This window comes from Lissotriton helveticus, chromosome 3_1, assembly GCF_964261635.1.
Source record: "Lissotriton helveticus chromosome 3_1, aLisHel1.1, whole genome shotgun sequence".
NCBI classification, from domain to species: Eukaryota; Metazoa; Chordata; class Amphibia; order Caudata; family Salamandridae; genus Lissotriton; species Lissotriton helveticus.
This window is the reverse complement of record NC_136061.1, coordinates 700,287,479-700,309,825: the sequence shown is the minus strand read 5'-3', so window position 1 is coordinate 700,309,825 and position 22,347 is coordinate 700,287,479. Positions and strand designations below refer to the sequence as shown.

The following is a 22,347-nucleotide window of genomic DNA, read 5'->3' as shown; positions in this document are numbered from 1 at the left end:
AGCTCCCAGATTAACGTCTCCAACAATGTTAATTTTCTTGGACCAGTCTGGCTCTCATTATCATTGAACCCATATCTTCCTGGATCGAAAGATGGCAGTGCTTTCTATTGTGTACACCTTTCTCAGGGGGTGCAGGATCCTCTCTTTCAGAGACAGCAGTGAGTCAAGCAGCAGACAGTTGTTTGACTCCAAAAAGTAACTGACATACCGCCTTGCAGCATCCTTCAAGCATACTGCTCGTAAACCTCTGCATGCTGCTAAAGACTGGGTTTCTAGGTCATGGCTTTATGTACAACTGTTAAGCCAATGCCATAGAGATGCTTCATTATTAGCTTTGCACAGTAAACCGACACTAAAGTTCCCAAGAGTCTTCCTCTACTCAATGAGTAGAAGTATGCTTAAGTTGGACAGGACCAAAACTAATCCTAGATCCAAGGCATTTGTATTGGTCGACGGTATCTCCATCCAATTTCAAAATGTTTTTAATCATCCAATTACTTTAGTTACATGTTTAAATCCCCTTGAAATATTTCTACATTATGACTTGGGCATGAAATTCTAATTAAACCATTAACAGCTCAGGTTTCTTCCAGCTCTGCCATCTCAGAAAAAACTTTCCAAGACACCTCTGAACCTACACAAGATTCTAGTCTTCACCCTCATTCAGTCCAGACTGGACTACACCCATACAACTAACAGGCTGCCCTAGTTTCAGCTTAATCAGCTGCAGAATGTCAAAAGGTTTTTGCAGATATTTGCCATTGTGGGAAAAAGATCAAATCTTCTTTTTCTTTGGTAGGTGCCAAGGTGATTCTTCACTGACTCCCAGTGTGAAACAAGGTCAAACTTAAAATCCTCTCTACAAGTCCGCTAAGGCTTGCTAAGAAATTTGCCATATCATAACTTTAGACCAACATCATGAAAATCAGTACCCACAAAAGACGGTCAATCTGCCACCCTCTATTGATTACCAACCTCACCTGAAGGTACAGAAGCTGTAAGCACCTACACTTCACAATTATCTAAACTCTGGATTCAGTCTGCTGTCTACATCATAGCACATTCCTCTCTGATCACTTTCATGATTGCTTTAGAAACCATCCTTGATGCTTCTTAAGACAGCACATTACTGCAAAACATTCCACCTTCTGAATTAGGCTATCACCTGGAGGCCCATACCGGTATGAAAATATATATAAAAGGCAATTGTCAATAATAACAGTGCAGTCAGTCAGGACACGTATATAGGCATACAAAAAACGCCACACAGTGCCCTATCTACACCTAGCTGCCAGAGAATCAACTCCAGTTGTTGGTTTAAATTGCACCCTTTTTTTAAAACCCACTGGAGACTTGAGGCCTGATTCGCAAAAGGTAACTTCCACTTTTGAGCATGCTTACCAATTTCCGTTATTCACAAACTTGGAGTATAATTTACTACTAAAAACAAAAAGAGTAGCAAGTCCACAACACCACATAGCCAATAAGTCTATACATTGCTTTCAATAATTATTAATGCACATTAATATATTCTTCTCTTAGGTGGAAATTTATTTTTTACTTTAAAAGTCAGAAATATAATTGTAATCTAATATATTTGAGGTAATTATATATGCAACAAAATGAATGTAAAAAAGCTGTAGAATTGTTTTTATTTTGCTCGATATAAGTAAATATTTAAAATGAATTTACATTATTTAACATAAATATGTTTCATATTTTCAAGTTAAATACATTCTTTTAAATATTCCATATTCTTTACCATAGGAGGACTCCGCAGTTTGGGTGTGTTGGATCTCCACATGATGAAGTATAGACAGAAATAAAAAGGGTTTGATGATGCTTTTGGGGTATTCGATACTGGTGAAAGTTTGGTTGCGGAGGAGAGTGTTTTGCCCTCTAGGATGAGGTGGAGGTGGAGGTGTCTCATGGTTTGGCTGAGAATTTACAAGAGCACTGAGAAGAGTGAGCCCTGAAGAATTATTAAGACCAATCAAAATCAGTGGTTGGATTGTAGTGGACGTTGACCTGGTTTTCTCGTATACTTGGATAATCCCATATGCATTACAAAATTAAATCCTGATTCATCTACTGCAAGTCATGCAATAGGTACAGAATGCGGATGCTATCTTCGTTTCATTATTAGTGTCACACTCTTAAGAATCAATCGGAATCCACACCAGTTTTGGGGACTTTCCTTCTAACCATTGCTTCTCACACAAGTCCTATACAGCAGAGACATTACCAAACAATGAAATTATTCTAGCTCAATAGAAAACGATATAACCTACAAATTAACAAACATAGCAAATAAACAAATTCAAGTGAACAAGTCATTGTTTTGTGGACGTTTGATGCCGCACATTCTTTATTCTCTTTTAGTAAATCTTTGTTTATACCCATCTTCCATGCTTTAGTCTAAATCATGAGGAAGTTTAGTGATTGTGAAAATAGAAGCCAAAATGATGTGAACAATATCACGACCGTTCACTTTACATTTAACCAACTTTAAGTGACAATGCTAGATACGCTAGATCTGATCCCACCCACCTAAGACATTTTTTTTAAATGACATCAAATTGAAGCTTTTAGAAGTATGTTTGGGTCAGTTCGGACTACGTGATGCAACTGTTGCCAACATAATGGGCATGCGTGTGTTAAGTGGGTCTCCACAGATCATGTTTGTATGCAATTTTAATGCAACAATGTATTTGCCACTCTGTGTGCCAGCTGAGTTGAGTTGGTCTCTGGCTAACCAGTTAACTCAGAGGTAAACAAATAAGTTTGTCTGGTATCTTAATACACACATTCTCAAGCGCCTGTGTGGCGGGTTGAGTTTTTCAGTGTATGCTTAATTCTTCCTCAAAAAAATGACCACCCCTGCGTTCCCCCTCCCCGAGTCACTTTTGTCATGATTGTGGAGCTCAATGTGGAAGTCAGCATTTTAAACAGATAATGTAGAAACTCCATTTTGTTTATCATTTTCGCTATGCTCAATAGTGAATGATTGAGTGTATTACATCTAGCATTTTTCTTAACAGAGTGTATGGCTTCTGTGCCTCAGTCAAACTGAATGAAAAAGAGGTTTTGGTTTTTAGCCAACCACTAAAATGTACAGTATGCCAAACTGATTCAGAGGTCAATACAGCAAAAAAGAGGGCTTAGGTTTTGCCCAGATTAGGTTATAGCCCTAAAAAATGATAACTCGTGTACGATCGTTAAATGTTTTGATTAGACAGTGCAGTTAAAGCATTGTCTGAACGCAACCTGAAGGTCAGCCACTAATAGTTGTTTTGTACCCATTGTGATAGATAGGAATTATAAAACAAGGCTAGGTAGTTGTATGGATCTTGTTTGTTGTGTGACCCTATCAATATTAAACTGGTATAAAATATATAATTATGCTACTTAACTTTATAACGTTTAAACTAGAACTAAACATGGCATACACCTTTACTGTTCAGGAGTACTATATCACAACCACAATATGAGAAGTTTCATTTTAGTATTCTGATCTCTGTCAGCTTGAAATAGTAACTCTTTAGTTTTACAAATCTAGAAGAACTGTAATAGTATTCAAAGGACAGTGCAAAGCAATGTTGTACTAACCTATGAGTAGAAGGGTTCCAACTGCTAATCCGCCACCTAAACAAAAGACAAAAAAGTAGAAATTATATATTTGTAGTGCATTTACTTCTTACCCACCAAAGCATGTGTCAACTATAAAACCCATTACAGGTTTCGACTGAAAGTTAGAGCACCACAAGCCCATCAACAGAGTACTCCATGAGCACGTTAGAAATCACGTTTGGGAAGACAGGGGTAACATATGCTCTCTTTGGCTTACTCAGTGCTACTCCTGGCACACCCCTAAAACCCTTTCGTCATAGGGAGTGTGAATGTAGACAAAAGAAAATAAAGAAGGGGGACTCTAAAACCCTTACTCCTCTTCAGAAATAGCAGGCTGTTGAGGGGTGCATGGCAGGCCAAACATACTATGTCAATAGGGATCGAGTGGCAACTAAGGTCACTATTGCTATTTCTCGTGTTTTCATGCATCAAAGTCCATGAATAGCATACACATCAGCAAACCTAGACAGCAAAACTGACACTTGTCTGGGGCATTGCACTAGTCAAGATTTCCAGGCAAAAGAGAAAGACTTTGGAAAGGGTTGAGAAAACTGTTAATTTAACATGATATTAGGCTTGCATAGTCACTTTGTAATTAGAAAATGCATAGGTGATTTCAGAAACAGTATCTACAAAAGTGTTTTAGAAATATCTAGTTTATAACTAGACAAAGATGTAGGACCATGCTTTGTCCACACATGCATGCCTGGGTTTTAATGGTCGGGAAAGTCTGCACATTTAAATTGATAAATCCACAAAAAACTAAAGTAGAAGAATGCATTGGAACTTCTGTCTTTGAGGGACAATGGATTCATATTTCCACTACATTCCCTTAACTTATTTTTTTTTTTTGGTAAATATATTTTTATTGCAGGAAGTGATTCGAAGTACAACGTTGGCATCTGCTTCATTACGCAATCAAGTGTGGGTGGGACCCATATAATCATTGTACACGGCCATTCAGCCCACAACCCGGAGGTCGGGCGGCGTACGCCATTTTCTGGTATCGTATACCACTCTACGCACATAGTATATTGCAGACAATATAGTTAGTCCCATCTGCTTTTATCCAACTACTCCCAACCTATCCCCCTCCCTCCCTCCGCTTACTCTACCCTCCAGAGGAAGACAGTGTTGTTCATCACTATTCATTGTCCCGATGCCTTAAAAAGAAACCAAATCACCCCGCCTCCTCCATCTCCCACCCACCACCCCACTCGTCATCGGTAGATCAACTTTGTTTGTTCCTCTTCTGTTAAATAGGCCGTGAGACTGCCTTGGTGGCGTCGTGCTATGCTATTACGTCGCGTCTGTGGGATCCAGGCTTCCCCCTTCCGTGCTGTCCGTGTCAGTATGAATGCTATGGTCGCGTAGGGCCTGCACTATCGTTTCCCAAGCCTGAGCCGTCTCCAGCGCCCGTTCATCCTGTCTACGCTTTGCCTGCTGGAATCGCAGCGTGCTTTCACTCCCTGCCCATTTAAGCAGCTCATTGTGCCATTTAGTGTCCGACGGACCAGCTCGCGCCTTCCAGTGTCTGGTAATTTCCCGTTTAGCTAACAGTAATCCCAAATCGATGAATTTACTGGTAATTTTAGTTTTAGGTGTATGTGGAAACCAGTGTAATATCCCCACAGCTGCGTCCATCTGTAACGATCTACCAGTCGCCGCGGTCAGTGTGTCTCCTACGATCGCCCAATAGGAAGTCAGCCCAGAGCAGGACCACAACATGTGCATGAGGTCCGCCCCGGGTGCCCTACACCTAGGGCAGGCTGCCGTCTCCAGACCAAAGTATTGCTGCAGCTTCACCGGAGTCAGGTAGGCTCTATGCAACACATAGAAGTGGACCAACTGGAAGCGTGCGTTCCTCGTCCCCTTCCAAGCCCTCTGCAGCAGCTGGGACCACGTGGACTCCGGAATTTCTCTACCTATGTCCGTCTCCCATTTGGCTTTGAGGGTACATTCCCTTAACTTATGACTGCAATAATTAGTGAAAACCATATGACAATGTGGGATGGGGAACCATCTCATTGCACATCAGGCATATAGTTAGTTATGACTTATGATGCCACTTAGTAACTGCCAACATTATCAGTTTTCACACCCCCTCCACAACAAATTAAAAAGCCCCATCATCAACATGCATTAATGTAAATATGTGTTAATATTATGCAAATGCAGTTTTTCGTTTGGTTATAAAAAAATTGGCGTAGATTGACAAATCTGCATGAAATGTCTGGCAGATTTATCAAACAGGAACAATTTTAGTCTTCATGGAGATGTACAGGTTATGTTCATGTAGTGGACCATAACTGGAGAATTTCAGGTGCTTTTAGGTTTTGATTTGGAACCAACATATCATTTTACATGTGCATCTTTCAAGTAATACAAAAGTATGAAAATGTTCCGATGGTTTGTTGGATAGTGATTGGGAAAGTGGGAGGTTTTCCTATATAATATCATGGTGGAAAATATGTTCATTCATTTTCATACTTCTGCATTTTAGTACTTATTTTAACAATACATGTAGCTAGATTGAATACATGTGTCCTCTATTCATAAAATGTGTCTATAGCACCGAAAACAACTGTTAACATAAGTACACAGCCAGATATCAACAGGCGAATAACATATTGCCAACAGAAACTTTGGCTTTTCTCATAGTTTTTTTGTAACGCAGTTTGGCTTTAAGCCACAACCTACTTTGAAACATGCTTCTGCAACCCTCATTAATTGGTCTCATTCTTCACCTTATTCAACATAGAGGACTGCTTGTACCCAAAACTTTACTAGTTAGTAAAATGTGCATCGCATAATTTTCACTGTGCAACATTGCCCCCAGTACTTATGCTCTGTTCATTATATGCACCCATATGTTAACACGCTGTATATTACTAAAGGGCCTTTTCTACCAACGTTGTTTTTTTTTTTAGATGTAAGAGTTTAAGGTGTAACGGTACTAGCAGCATCATGAATAATGTCATCAAGGATGTCATCTTAGATGCCATCAGTGACGCAATTTAACATGCTATGAGAAATGTAATATGTGAGGTGATAAGCAGTGTATGATGGGGTGCAAGTCCTAGTTAGTTTACTAAAGTATAAACAGGGGCTCTGGGATAATGCACATGGGGAGGGTCAAATTAAGCAACAGAAAATGCAAATTATGCGGCGTAATGTGGCTCATTTGGTGATAGTATCACTTAGTTATATGGGTATTAGGTGTAGCCTACACAGCGCGCATGCGCTGAATAGGCAAAAAGACCTTTTCCGATCGCTTTGGCTTTTCAGCCAAAAACGTGCACACGTTCCATTGCCATCAATGGCAACGCGTGCACGTGAGGCGATCTATTTGCGGGAGCGCGCGCCGCCATATGGCAGTAATTATCGCTCCGCAAGTGCAGGCCCACCACCTCCCCTCTGCTGCCGCGCGAGCTTGTTGGACTTGCCATTAAAAGGAGACTTAGTTCTCTTAAGTCATCACGTCAAAAGAAGTATCAGTTTCTTTTGATGCAAAGCTTTTCCCCTACAACAACCTCCCATGTGACTCTTAGGCAGATACTGATGGAAAGGCATCTCAGTTATGTTAAAAAAAAGAAAAAGTCTAAGTTTCCAAATAGACCTTTGCAATCGTCAAATTCTCACAGGAGGAGCTCCGTTGATTTGAACCTCTTTCCTTATGTTGGAAGACAGTGCAGCACCATCTTTTTATTGTAATTCATAGGCTCGCAAATATTCAATGCAGGCTGTTGCTGCAGATTCATTTGTGCACCTTGAATCACTGCCAGATTTGAGTCTTCACGTGTGGGGGCTTCAAGGATATTGTCCATATCAGCAGTGCTGACACAATTATGCACTACGGGGAAGCACTGCCGATATGGACAACATCCTTGAAGCCGTAATTAGGGACCAGTGGGCCGCACACAGTCCTGAGCCCAGATAGTACTGCTTCTGCAGCACAAATGAGGGGCGCCTTGTCCTAAGAAACTGGAGAGTAAGGACAGTAGAACAAAACAAGCACTGGCAAGTACATTAGATCTTGCCAAAGTGAGGTTTTTTGGCTTTGTAAATGTTTTTTAAGTCCTGTTGTACAGTAGTGAGGCTGCTGTGCAGCATTGTTGAATGTTTTTTTTCGGGCACCGCTGCAGACCCCCCCAGGCAGAAGACGTCAGCCCTCACCCCCGTCAGCTGCGGCTCAGTCTTCCTGTCCGCGCTCAAGACCTCCCCTAGAGAAGCTGGGAGCACCAGCCAGCACCGTTACCGGCACTCTGGCTCTCCCAAATGCAGGAACTGGAAGCAGTGCCTTGGAGGAAGGCCGCCTTTGCCTGTAGCCCGCCTGCTCCCGGGACGCGCCCCTTCCTGCAGGCTAGCAGGGCACTGCCCCTGGCGGCCGGGAGGCCTGTCCGTGACAGAGCCGGAGCCGAGCGGAGCATATCGAGAGAGGCAGGCCAGAGCGTATTTTATTTATTTATTTATTTATGCATTTTTATATAGCGCGGACTTTACCCGAAGGCGTCAGAGCGCTTCACAATAGGAACAGAAATGAAACATAATGAGAAACATTACAAGAGAACAGATTACAAAAGCGTACGTTACGTTACATAAGGTAATAGTGACAATTGTGAGCAAACAAAATACATGAGGTAGTAAAAATATGAGCAACCAAAAATACATGAGGCAGTAAAGGTAAAAGTGACAATTGTGAGCAAACAAAATACATGAGGTAGTAAAAATTGTGAGCAACCAAAAATACATGAGGTAGTAAAAAGTGCACAAGAGGAAAAGTGACAAGTGAGCAGTTACAGGAGAAAACAAAGTATAATTTGAGGTATAATACTTCAATAAGTGCTAGACACTCAGGCACAAGAACAAGCGTTACGTAGGCAAAGGTGGCACTTGTGCATATATCAAAGGTAAAAACATGTGAGAAGTAGCAACCGTGTGTTACAAGGGCAAAGTAGTGTGTGCATGGTAAAAAAGTGCACCTAACACAAGTACATGGAAAAAACTGCAAAAAGGCAGACACTCCAACCCCATGAATACACTGGGAAGGCATTTACATGGTCATGGAAAGTAGAAATTATCAGTAGTGGGAAGTCTTCCTCCAAATAGCAAGAAGACGTGAATTACTTTTGGAGGTGTCTCTGGAGGAGGAGAACTTTGAGGTCCCTTTTGAAGGCCTGGGAGGAGGCGGTGGTCCGGAGCTGAGGCGGAAAGGAGTTCCAGATTCTCACTGCGTTGCCTGAAAAGGATTGGGCCATTGTTCTTTCCTTCTTGAAAGTGGGAGGTTCAAGCAGTAGATTCTCCGCATTGCGTGAAGGTCTAGAGCCTCCAGAGAGTTTCAGTTTATTCGGCAGGTAGCGGGGAGAGGAGGAGTGCAGGGCTTTGTGGGTGATACAAGCGGTCTTGTAGATAGCTCTAGCCTCGAAGGGAAGCCAGCGGAGGGTGGATAACATCGGTGTGATGTGATCGCTTCTTTTGGCCCCATAAATGAAACGAGCTGCTGAATGGAAGACAGACTTAAGTGGGGACAGGTGAGATTTGGGGAGGCCAGTAAGAAGAGAATTGCAGTAGTCTAGTCTGGAGAGGACCAGCGATTGCACCAGGGTTATAAGGGTTATAAGAGCGTAGCGGCAGCCCCAGTGCCCCACAGCCAGTCAGCATGGCGGCAAGAAAGTCACATCCATCTCCGCACACTGGCACTCGAGCGCTGCACACATCACAGGGACTCCATGGGAACAAGCGCAGCTGGACGCATTGGCACCCCAAGCTTTGGGTTTCTGCGGTTATGATTTCTGTATTTTATTGTGACTGCGAGAGCATTATGCTTCAATCAAAGGAGAGAGTAAGGGAGTTTGTTCACTCAGAGGTGAACTAGAGATCACTCCTATTCCCCTGGGAGGAAATGTATCAAAAACAATGAGAGGAGTATCCCCTATGAAGTTGAAGAACAGACGTATCTGGAGGGCAGGATTTTGGCAAGAAGGAGAAAATTCATCCTTTTGTTTAAAACCCCTCACTCACCAACCTAGTGGTGACATGCTTCATCATCGGGGTCCACCTTGGCGTCCGAGCGACACCAAGGTGTGCTGCGACACCTGTACTACAGTGGAGCGGGTTGTGACTGTAAATGTGAAAAAAAGTGTTAAAAATTGTCCTGGTTGTACTCAAAAATATAGTTTTAATTGTAGAGCAACTGAACAATGTTTAAAAAATACTGGCGAGATCCTAGGAGGGAAGTTACGGCCAAAAGGATCTCTATATGTGTTGAGTGGTCAACATGTTTCTACCTTAAGGGCAATCGCCCGGTATTCATCAGGACCATTAGAACAGGTGGACAGGGGGTGTGTGCTCCCTAAAAAGCACACCCGTACCTTGATCCCCTGTGTACCTACTGGCAAAACGACCAGTGGTGTATACTGCTCATTAAAATAAGTGAGCAGATGAAAGAGTGAAAAAGAGACCTGTAAGGAAAGAAAAGGAGGGTAAAAATGATCAGATTCAATGTTAACTTACTCTCCTGTAACGTCGTGCAGTGTCTCAGTGGGATAATATATGGTGCCAAAAGCTTTAACCAATACTGGCACTCAAAATACTGAATGATTAGACTCAGATATGCCGTATTCACATCGCATGCAACCCGTGTGTACCATTAATTGGCACAGATGTTGATTAGTATCTCACCCCATCACCACGGTATCAAGATATTTGGAGATCTACCCCTTTTGGCACCATATATTATACTAATGCAGCCCTGGCCAGGATTTTGGAAGTTAATGGTATTTTCTCGGGGTCCGCCTGTCCAATGGAGAACCAAGTAGCGCTCTGGCGGGGTTTACTTAAGCTAGTGGAACCCTAGCCAGGGAGTGGCAGTGAGTGTGGATGTGTCGCCCGGTCTGTACGACTTCCACCAGAAAGGCAGGTCGCATCCAGGCTGCTGTGGAATGAATGACTCCCGATTGCATGACAGTCGATACTCCTTCGGGTGACAAGACACCAGAGGTCTGGGCTCTCGTATGCACAGAATAGCGACCATAAGGATATAAACCCAGCCCTTGCTTTTCCTTAACCTCGTTTATTTCGGCCACTATCCTCTTGTAACGGGAATGGTTTTGAATAAAGATAAAATGTACACCTGGAGATGGACTGCGGTTTTGTCGCTGTGAGTCCTGTTCCCGCATCTTGCAAAGCTCTTTATTCTGTGTGTTGATTGAGTAACAGTTGCCAGCCGACACTGCTGGATTCCCAGAAGTGTAACCCATCTAAAATCTGGTGGCCGGCTCATTTTTGAGTTCGCCCCTTCAGGAGAGTTTCCCACAATCCCCCGCCTGTAGACAGACCTTCAAAGGTTTAAGTGATTAGGTAACACTCTTTTTAGTTTAACCCTTATACCCTTAAATATTTTCCATCTGTTTTTTTATTTCATTGATCCAGTGTCACAATTACGATAGTCTTCATTTTACAATTAAAAATGCTTTACTTTTTTTTTCCACAGCTGTATTTGAGATCCTCGTTGTAGCTAATTAGTTCACAGGCTCTCTAAAACTGGCATGGTCTACAAAGGCCCCCCTTCCCATACCGAAACAACAAGTGTCACTTGTCCTCTTGAACTTGCTGCAGCCGAATTCTTTGGCACAATCTCCTCTAATCAACCGCGTAGCTAGTGGGGTGCGGGGGGCGGACCGCCCCAGGCGGCACGATTTTTGGGGCGGCCGCGGCACTGGTGGCCCATTGAGGCCGCGGTGGCCTTTATAACTTATTTGGGAACACAGTGTCCCCAAGTAAGTTATAAAAGCTGCTGCGGCCGCAGCGGACCTCTAGTGCCACGGTGACAGCCCAGTTTGAAAATACAAAGCAGTGCGCGCCTGAATTGCCAACAGTCGGTCCCGCGTTTGTGTGTGCTTGACTGTTGTTGGTCTGAACCAGCCTCCAAGGCCGTCAATCTTGAGCGCTACCAATTACGGCCCTGGGGTGACATTTTGGCCAGCCCTCCCATTGAGAACGTAGCAGGGACGCGTCACGCGCTTCACAGCTACGCTCTTGTGAGGAGTCTGGCTGCTGCAGAAGTCATTAGTTAAACGAAGTTCGACCCAACCACCCCTCCTACCATAGAGACCCCGGAGCGACGAGGTAAGAGGAGAGCTGGAGCAGCAGGTTTATTTTATTTATTTTATTTATTTATGCGTTTTTATATAGCGCGGACTGAACCCGAAGGCATCCGAGCGCTTCACAATAGGAACAGTAATGATACATGAGGAGAACATTACAATTGAACAAAATTACAAAAGCAAACGTTAAGTTACATGATGCAAAAGTGACAATTGTGAGCAAACAATATACATGAGGTAGCAATCGGTGCATTACAAGAGGAAAAAGTGACATGTGTGCAGGTTACAAGAGAAAAAGTACAAGTAGAGGTATAATACTGCAATATATGGAGGCAACTCAAACACAAGAGCAAACGTTACTTAGGCAATGGTGGCACTTGTGCAAGTATCTAAAGCAAACAAAATGTGAGAGGTAGCAAACAGTGTGTTACAAGAGAAAAGTGACGTGTGCATGCTACAAAAGAGTACCAAACACAGGTACAAGGATACTACTGCAATAAATGGCAAACACTCCAACCACAAGAACACACTGGGAAGGCACTTCCATAGTCATGGAAAATAGAATTTTCAGTGAAGGGAGGTCTTCCTTCAGATGATAGAGAAAGGCGTGAATTAATTTTGGAGGTGTCTTTGGAGGAGGAGAACTTTGAGGTCGGTTTTGAAGGCCTGGGTGGAGGTTGTGGAATGGGAGGGAACTTCAACGGTTCTGTACCCACCATTTCCAGACATCTGGCCTCAGGCGGGGCGTCGGAAGTGGGCACCCCGTGAGTAAGGGAAGCAACCGCAAGACTTGGCTCCATCGCTGAGGAGGGCTGTCACTCACAGGCTCGGCAGCCCTGCCCTGCCCTGGCGCTGCCTCCCAGCCCATGTCTCTCCCGTGCCCTGGGTAGACTTGGGGGTAGGTTACAGGCTCAGCCCACAGGACAGGCAGCTCTCAGCTCCCCACCATTGGCAGCACTTCCAGCCTTTGGGCAACCAGAGTGGGCTTTGTATCTGCTCTGTGTTGGCAAGGTGGAGCTGACTGACCACATGCGGTTTTTCTGAGTCCTCAGATCATGCAGTCTGTGTGTTCTCTTTTGTACTGCCAGTCACCGGTGTATTCAGCTGTGTAGCTTTGTATGTGCATGTAACTTACATGATCGAGGTAACGATTAGTGGCGATACTACGTGCCTCTCGGACCTCTTTTAAGTGCTTGCTGTCCTTTTTCTCCAGCACCCCCATCTCCCTCCCATCCCAGGGGCGGCAATCTGAGGGATAGCCCCAGGCGCCACAAGCTCTAGCTACGCCTCTGCCTCTAATTTCCCGCCCCATCCTCGGCTTTTTGGTCATAATTTGACTGTTGTTTACTTGCACGCTTCTGTTTTTTTTTTATATTCATCACTGTGTAAAGTGTCCACATCTTGACCTGTTCGCAATTATCTAGTCACTAGTAAATTTAGTGTGAGTTTGACAAGAGTGAAAGAAAACAATTCTGCCTATATTTTCCACAGCCTTCATGTCTAGCCCAAATAAAACCCCTGTGTTGGAATAGGGCTCTTTGTATTCCATCAAGAGCATATGCCGTTAGTCATGTTAAGTACGTATTCTTAATCAACTCAGACTGCACACATTCTTCACGGATTGAGATCTCGTGCAATGTTCAACAACTTCAGAATGGCATAACAATGCAAAGGCAGTCACACTTGAGCTCCCCTGTGCAGGGTGTGGCACTCTATTTGGGTTGGCGTGGTGTCGCCAAACCATACCCCATATCAGATTCTGGACTGGATCCTGAAATAATGATTTTGATTCACTTGTTGCCTTGTGCTATCCTGAGCGCTGTGAAGTCGTTTGCCTGTGACACTTCCTCTATCTGTTGATATTTACTTATATACACTGCAATTATGAAGTAGGGAAGGACCAAACTTTGCGGCAGGGTTGAGTAAATTATGTGGCAAGGAAAAAGTAAATTATGCTGTGTTATGCGGCACATTTTGTGTTAGTATTACTTCATTATTTTGTCACTTTCACACTTGTTAATACTGTCTGGGCATTGTTTGCACTTCATTAGTTTAACAGCCAAATCCAGGGACGAGCTGCGGAAAGGTGGCCAGATAAGATACAAAAGTTCCAAAAACGTAGCAGCATGTGCGTGGCAACACATGCTGCTACGTTTTTGTAACTTTTCAACAGTTTGAAGTAGAATTTTTTTTTTTTTATCTGCTAAATATGGATTATGTGGCAAATGTATAATTATGTGAAAAACGCTGCCCAATCACTTAATCCCAGTGGCACTGCTAATATAACGGGGTCTTGGTGTGGACGACACTAGGTTGTTTCAAATCTGCTTGGGCAGTGTTAGGTAAGGTGGAAGGGCATGCGCAAATGGAAAGTTAATACATTTCGTATCCTTTGAAGTACAGTGGCTGCTTTCTTATTTCCGCCTTTATCTACCTGATCAATTGTCTTTAAGCATGGTGACAGTTATACTAATAACCGGGCACCAAGATCACAAATATCTACCATTAGAGCTCCAGACACTCCTGAGCCGAGATCTATACCCTGTTCTGTGCTTTAGTCACAGGGGTTGACTGTCAATTTGAAAGCGAAGATTTTGAGTCATTGCAAAACCATGGAACATCTGGAGGTATGCAAGTTAACCAATCAAAAAAGGAAAAACAAGCATTGGCATAACCAATAGGCCTCGCCTTTGGGACCTTGTAAGTAAAATGTACTGCATCCACAATACGAAGTAAATGTAAAGTCTTATACTTCAGTTTTTTTTATTTTCACTTATAAGGTCCCAAAGGCGAGATCTATTGGCTATGCCAATGCTTGTTTTTACACTTGTTAACACTGTCTGGGCATTGGTTGCGCCTCATTGGTACCAGTTTAGCACTCAAATATAACAAGCAACAGAAAGGCTGCCTGTCAACCTTTGCAAAGGGCCTTCCATTGCGTGCCAACAAGTCATTAGGTTTTCAGTAACTATTGAAACATTCGAGCTGGAAACAACTTTTTTATAAAATAATCTGCAGATTACGCAGCAGATGACGGATTATTTAGAAAAACGCGTCCAATATACAATTATATGAAAAACACCATGGCTGTAATATTGCATTATTCCAGTGGCCACGTATCCCCTTGTTCTAGTGTAAGGGTTGCATTAATATCAGTGCCACTAAAATGCCCATCTATCAGTGTTAACATATTATTGTCCAAATTTCCATGTCCCTGTAACAGTGCCAGTATCTCCTTATCAATGTGTCCCTTTGCCAGTTTGTTTTACTGTGTCAGTTTCTAAGTACCAATATGCTCAACTCATCTCAATGACTTTGCCACTGGAATTATGACACCGGGACAAGGAGTGTTTCATGTAACCTTAACTAGCCCAGTGTCAGTGTTTCACAGGAGATGGGGGTAAGTTCCAGTGGTATCAATGGACTTCACATTTAATATGCTAGTGTTCCACTGTTAATACTGATAACTCTGTGTTCCTGTATCAACGTACATATATCAGTGCTCTTCCATCAGTGCCCCAGTGTCAGTGTCCCCGAGTCAGTGCCTGCCCCATATGAGTCTTCCCTGGTAGTTTCCCTGTATCAGTTTTGGTGCTCTAGTGAAAGCTAAACAGGGTCAGTGCCATTATTCTGGTGTGGAGTATTGTGTCACTTCCTAGTGTTAGTTACTATATGTTGAAGCATAATGCATTAGTGCCCCAGTACTGTTGTCCTTCTGTCAGTTTTTTGTGTTATTTTAGTTCTTTAGTCTACCGCAGCATGCTATTTATGAGGAGAAGGTTCTTTCGTGAAACCATCATTCATCAGCACATACTGAACAGCCATTTTTGGGGTTGGCAGTCTAGTGCTGCATTCTTTCCAGCGCCTAGGCTGATGGGAGCAGAGAAGCACAGCCAAATCTAAGGCTACGCGACAGTACCTGATTTTTAAAACATTTCCCTCATAAATGCCCCTTAGGGAATCTGTTATTATTTGTGTTATTTCAGCCCTTCAGTCTGCCACAGCACGCTGTACAAAGAGGGTTCTTTCATGAAGTCACCACTTCCTTTTTGATTCATTAGCACGTACTGCACCGCCATTTTGGGGGTTGGTGGTCTAGTGTATTAGGCTGATGGGAGGATCAACACGCCGATTTGGTTTCAAAGGCAAGCCCGTCTGCACCTGGACGATGCCAGGGGCCAGAGCCTCTGCCTATTTTCCCAACAATGTTATACCAATAAGCAACTGATGAAGTTGAACGCTATGGGTAAGATAAAACTTGGTAATACTTGGGATTTTAATAATGATAGCCAATATGTAAACACTGTTCTTTTGTATGTATAACAGACTCAATACTTCTACCAGTTACACCCAACATACTTAACCCAAAAACTATACCTGCAATAGTTTCAGAATGCACAGAGGAATGGTTATGTATCTTATTAAGTGATCCTTCGCTTATGAAACACCGTTATGAGTTTAGCGACCTATTGGATAATTACTCACCTGAAATCGTGTTCATAACCGAAACTTGGGCAGATCAGACTTGCAACCCAGAATTAGTGGTTGCAGTACCTTAGGGATTTACCTCCCTAAGAGTAGACCGCAAGGACAAACGAGGATGTGGGATTGCTATTATTTATCAAGACCACCTAAAACTCATGTGAAGAAGTTTCCCAAGTCAATTGAGAGGCGTTTATTTTTAAATGTAACATCAACAACAGGCAAGTGTTTAATGGTTTCCTTATTTATCAAACTACCAGGCTCAAAAAATAAATTTTAATTGACATTACATGATTTTATTGAGTCCTGTATGCAGTATCCTAATTTCACAATCTTTGGAGATTTTAATTTTTCATCCAGAAGATCCCAAGAACAGTAATACAGAGCAATTGATTGATAATTTACACTCCTTTGATCTTGTCCAATTGGTCGATCAAGTCACACTGTAGGCGACACATTAGATGGCATATTCTCTAACCATGAAGGGTTAAAAATCAAATCTATTTTACCACTGACATGGATGGATCATAAGGCCGTACCATTTACGCTAAAAACTTATTAAAACGCTACTCCAGAAAAGAACACTCAGCAATGTATCAATATTAAAGCCTGGAAAAATATTGACACTCCTAATTTTATTGAGACTTAGGCTAATACTCAGCTTACTGTAGATTTAGATCCAGATACAGCAGCTTCTAATCATAAGCATAAGATTAACCCTGCAGTATCCTTAATTGTCCTTCAAAAAAACATTGAAGCAATCCAACCGCCTCCTACTTTTCAACAGAACTGATCTTTTTAAGCAAAAGTGTAGGTGCCAAGAAAGGCAAAGTTTTGCCAGACAGAAAAATCTAAATACAAGTTTTATTTGAATATGAGCAGCTGATTGTACAGAATGAATATAAATATTACACGGATAAAATCAAAATGGCCAATAACTCTGCAAAGGAGTTATTTAATAGGGTCAAAAAACTTGCTTGCCGGAACATCTCAAATACTCTTGTACAGTATCAGCCTACGTGTAATAACATGGCAAATTTCTTTCAAGACAAGGAAATATACTGTACATTTACACCTAGCCAGAACACTTCTAATTCAAGTGATTGTCTTGATAACTTACAGACACCCCACGACCCACTACAGGCATTTCTTCTGCTGACAGAAGAAAAAGTTAAGTTGCTCATTGAATCCGCAAAATCTGCAAAATTTGGCTCACTATCAGACCCCTGTCCTCGACTTATTTTACAAATAGCAACAAAGGTAATTTCTGGTAACCTTACCACCCTTTTGAACTTAATCATCCATACAGGAACCTTTCCGACGGATTGAAAGAAAGCATCTATTGTTTCTGTATTGAAATATCCCTCACGGGATCCCAAAGAGGTAACAAGCTACAGGCCCATCTCTCGGCTTCCATTTCCAGAACAAACACCTTAACTCTGGACTCTCTGCATTTTCGGAAGCAATTGAAACATCAGAAACTGTGCAGTATGGTTTCAGGAAAAAACACAGTACGGAGTTAGCATTGGATGAGGCTGTGAAATTGGAATGATTTGGGGCAGTGGAGTGAAAGCGGCATTGATCCTATATTCTCTCTGCCACTTTTGATATGGTTTTGCATTCTATACTTGCCAAACGACTGAAAAGCACAGGTGTCAGTGAATCAGCACTTGATTTGTTGACATTTCTTGTAGATAGAGAACAAGCGGTTGAACTTGGAGACTTTACATCCACATCATTTACGCTGCCCTGTGGGGTCCCTCAGAGATCTTCCCTGAGTCTGACCCTCTTCAATATATATGTGGCACCCCTGGCCAAACTGACTAGATAGTTTGGTTTCTTCACCTTATCATATGCAGATTGTAGTTTCAATCCCGGGAGATCCATTAGAGATTGCCAATCGTTTTAGAACACGTATGTGTGAAGTTGTGAGTTGGATGGGAAACAACGGTCTTAAATTAAATTTGGAAATGACAGAGTGCCTCCTGTCCGAAAAAGACACAACTTTCTCAATACCTAGGTCCTCTACCGTCTCCCGTCTCTAATGTCAGAAATCTAGGGATCATCTTTGACAGTAAACTCACTTTTTCGGACCAGATAGATCAAACTACTTCAGTATGTTTTTAGCTTTTAAGAACACTGAAAAAGATATTGAATTTCATTCCTTTTGATTTACAAAAAACAGAAATCACTACTTTAGTACTTTCTAAGATAGATTAATGTAATGCCATTTATATGGGCATACAAAAAAAAAGACACTTGAGGAAACTACGGGCACTCCAAAATGATACTGCTCGATTGCTGATGGAAATTCCGAAACCCTCATCAGTCTCTCAAATCATCAAGCAGCTTCATTGGCTTTCAGTTGGGAAAAGAGTGTTTTTAGAGGGCTGTGTTTGACCTACAAAGTGCTTCATGATACAGGCACGCTCTATTTGAATAAAAGGAATGTGTTGGTACGCTCCCAGAAGACCCCTCCACTTCAGTTGTACTAAATCAATGGATATACCTAAAAGTAGGAGAGCTGCATGGGGAGAGAGAAGTTTTTCAGATGCCACGATAAAATTGTGGAACTTGCTCCCCTTATACCTCAAAGCATCCTCCACCCTCTTGCAGTTTAGACAACAACTTAAAACATGCCTTCTTTGTACAAAATGTGGCTTTTTAATACTACCATTTATACACATGACCTGTTTTTACCTGCGTCAATACGCCTAAGGGCATTAGAGCACTTTATAAACATATCAACATTAATGTCAGTATTTCATGGTAAGTATTTATAGACTTGTCAGTGTTCCCGGGTCAATGTCCTCATGTCAGTGTATATGGGTCAGAGTACCTGTGTTTATTTCCCCTGTCAGTGTTCGCTTTTAAAGACAGCGCCCCTCTTTCTCTATGTACCCAGTTTCAGTGCCATGGTGTCAGTGTTCCAGCATCTATCGCCTCATGAGAGTTCTTTTTTGTAATTGTTCATATGCAAATGGCAGCATGCCAATGACAGCGTCTCTGTGACAGTGTCCGCATGTTTCAGTGTCTGTGCTCCTAGACAGTGTCCTAATGGCAGCCACCCTTAGCAGAGTTGTAGGGCTCAGAGTCTATATTAGTGTCCAAGTGTCGATATCAATGCATGTGTCCCTATGTCAGTGTCCCTATGTCAGTGACCCATATCAGCAGCCAAAGGTCAGTATGCCAGTTTTTGTCCTTCCAGTCAGTGACTGGGTGTTAGTGTCTCTGTGCTATTTCACTGACCCGGTTTTGGGTCAATGCTCAGTATTTACTGTCTTCTTGTATCTTTTTTTCTGCTACTGTAGTAGTTACTTTTGACTAGAGGAACTAGGCACATTGCCACACTTACTGTCTGATCTGTGCCTATGCTCCCCCACAAAAAAACGCCATGTAATTCACAGCAGAAGAAACAGGACTTAGGGTCTTTATTATTTGCCTGTGGTTTTGTCATAAGCCAGGAGACAAAAGTAGGTCAACTAACTACTGTTCATTCCCGCCTAGAGTCTGCTGTTAGGCAACAGAAGAGAGGCTGTCGGCTGAGACGCGTGTGGGAAAACAAAAGGTCTCAGACTGAAAAACAACAGGCAGAACAAGGCAAATTGTGAAACAGCCTCTGTGTTAAGTAGGGTCGGAGACTTGATTGTAGATACGCGTAGTTTTATTCAAGGAAAGCAAAACACCCACAACCGGAGCCGTTCAGTCGTGAAGAAGCCAACGTCCAGAATGATGTTCAGGAGGAATCTTCACGACTTAAGGACAACACGCTGGAACACAGAGATAGAACGAGTCTCGTGGATGCAACCACGAGACTCTTGGCATACAGAACACAAATATTACATAAGTAATTATATAACACTCTGGCATCAGATATGTGTACAGAACAGGCATCCTACACTTTGTGCAGGCAGACGGAAATATGTGGACTTAAATTTTTTTAATTACAAACCCTTCCCTCTTCTATCCCTCCACTATCCCTTTCAATCAGAATAACAGCGCTCAAATTAGTCTCATATTTACCTATACTAATTCACCACTAATCCTTTTGGGGTTCTGGAGTAGCATGATACTCGCCGAAAAAGCACTTCGACGCCTCGTCAGTGGTAGTAAACGCTATATAAATGTAATTACAATTAAAAACGCCACAAAAAAATATTCATATATATACGTGTAACACAAATCCACGTTTAAAATTAATAGGTACATGTTCCTAAAGAAACTAAAGGGCTGATTTAGATCTTGGCAGACAGGTGACTGTCACAAAGGGTAGCCCATCTGCCGAAATATAAATCCCATTATATCCTATGGGATTTATATTTCGGCGGACAGGATATCCGTCACAGTTGTGACGGAGTAACCCGTCCACTAAGATCTAAATCAGGCCCTAAATCACTGTTTCACAGCTCTACCTACGAAGCACCAGGCAGGTCCAGGGTCTGAAGTACAAAGGAAAGCATTTTATACTATTGGTACTGCCTGCATCCTTTAAATAATTGCGCAACAAGAATATATATGTAAAAATTGAGCAGATCAACTATTATAACAGGTTTTGTTGTAGAATACAGTCTTTTTTCGGATAACTATGGAATGAAGATTTAACAGAGTGGTGCTACGGAGGGAGCCCACATAAAGCCAATATCAACAAACGGGCATTTTAAGAGAAAACAAAATAATGTTACCAAAAAAGTATCTTGATTTTCACACTCTTAGTCCTTATAGTAATTTGTCTCCTCTGTCCTGTTTGACCAATATCCGCTCTCTACTAGTGTTCCTGCCTTTGGCTGGACATCGCTCCCTTCTTAATATTCTTGCCTAGGTCAGAGAGAAGGCAAAGACACTGTACTGTACACATCTGAAGTGAGAAACAATGTCTAGGAGGGTGAAGTGTTACATTAGCTGGCAGACCTCCAAGGTACATTATAAAATGGGTCCATTTTCGAGCAGTCCATGTAACAGCATATCAAACTGTATACTGCTTAAACTTTTAAACAAGTACTGTTTGTGCATAAAGACATTTCGTGAAGAGAGGCTGTTAAGTCATTCACAGGAGGATGATGAAGTGTTGAAGTGCTTTATTTAGGAAGAAGCTGTGTACAGAAATCTCATCCGCAGAGCAGGCAGCAGGAGGCCTATAACCGACCAAACAGCCCGACCACAATGATCCCTCACCATTGGTTACAGAACCTAACATGTCAAAAGTTCTTTAACCTCAGATACCACATCACCTCCCTTGCTTACATAACAAATGAAACAACAAAAAGGTGAAGAGGTTTAGGAATAAAGGTAAGGAGGGACAAGAGAAAAAAAACTATTAGAAAACCGTAGAAAACAGCAGAAACATGGTCGCATAATGTTGCCATGTTAAACATAGTCACACAAGCGATCCGGGCATTTTCGCACGTTTGGGCTCACTCTTGGGGTTTTCAGTCAACCCCTTCGACGGAGGTGCAACCTCATTTCTCAAAGGAGAACTGCACTTGGCAACTCGATTGAGATTCCAGATCCTGTTGTCATCTATTTTAACTGCATGCCTAAACACCTTAGTCACTTTACAAAGTTGCCCAAATTTTGACAAACTTCCATCTTTCCTAGGAGATTTAATCTTTACTTCCCTACCTGCACACGAATCTTAACAGCCTTACAATTGTCAAAACACAACTTAGCTTTCAACTTTTTTTCCTGCTCCCTTTGTTTCCATCCTCCGGCATCAGCAACATTTTCATCAACCAAAGTTCTCTTCTTAATCAGCATACCCCACCACACGTGAATTCAATAAATGACAGTTTCAGATGTTATTCACATGTAACACAACAAATCAATCAGTTTATTCTTCTTTTAATTTCTCTTCAAGCTTTTAGTGAGTGAACTCGTACTCGAAGGAAACCGGCATAATGAGCGAGTACGCGGATCGGCAACTCGACTGTAAGATTCGGGAGCATAAGAAACGGAGCAACGAAAGAAATCTATAAATATGCCCAGCAGATTTTATTGAATTTTCCCCTCACACCACAGGATTAGTGTGGCCTGGAATTATCGCCACATTGGAAACAGCAATTTAGTGAATTCGTTCAGCCGTGAACAAGTCGCATGTACAACATTACTGAGGCGACGAAACACTTGTTGGCTT

General features: G+C 42.2%; 1 protein-coding gene across 7 annotated transcripts in view; it reads right to left on the bottom strand.

Moving 5' to 3' along the window:
- Positions 1-22,347, bottom strand: part of ELP4 (elongator acetyltransferase complex subunit 4) — a 1,619,784-nt gene that overhangs the window by 1,508,972 nt on the left and 88,465 nt on the right. For all 7 annotated transcript variants that reach the window (XM_078680831.1, XM_078680837.1, XM_078680832.1 and 4 more), the window contains exon 2: positions 3,610-3,645. In XM_078680831.1, the coding sequence (XP_078536957.1) occupies positions 3,610-3,645 (36 nt within the window). The remainder of the gene's footprint in view (positions 1-3,609; positions 3,646-22,347) is intronic.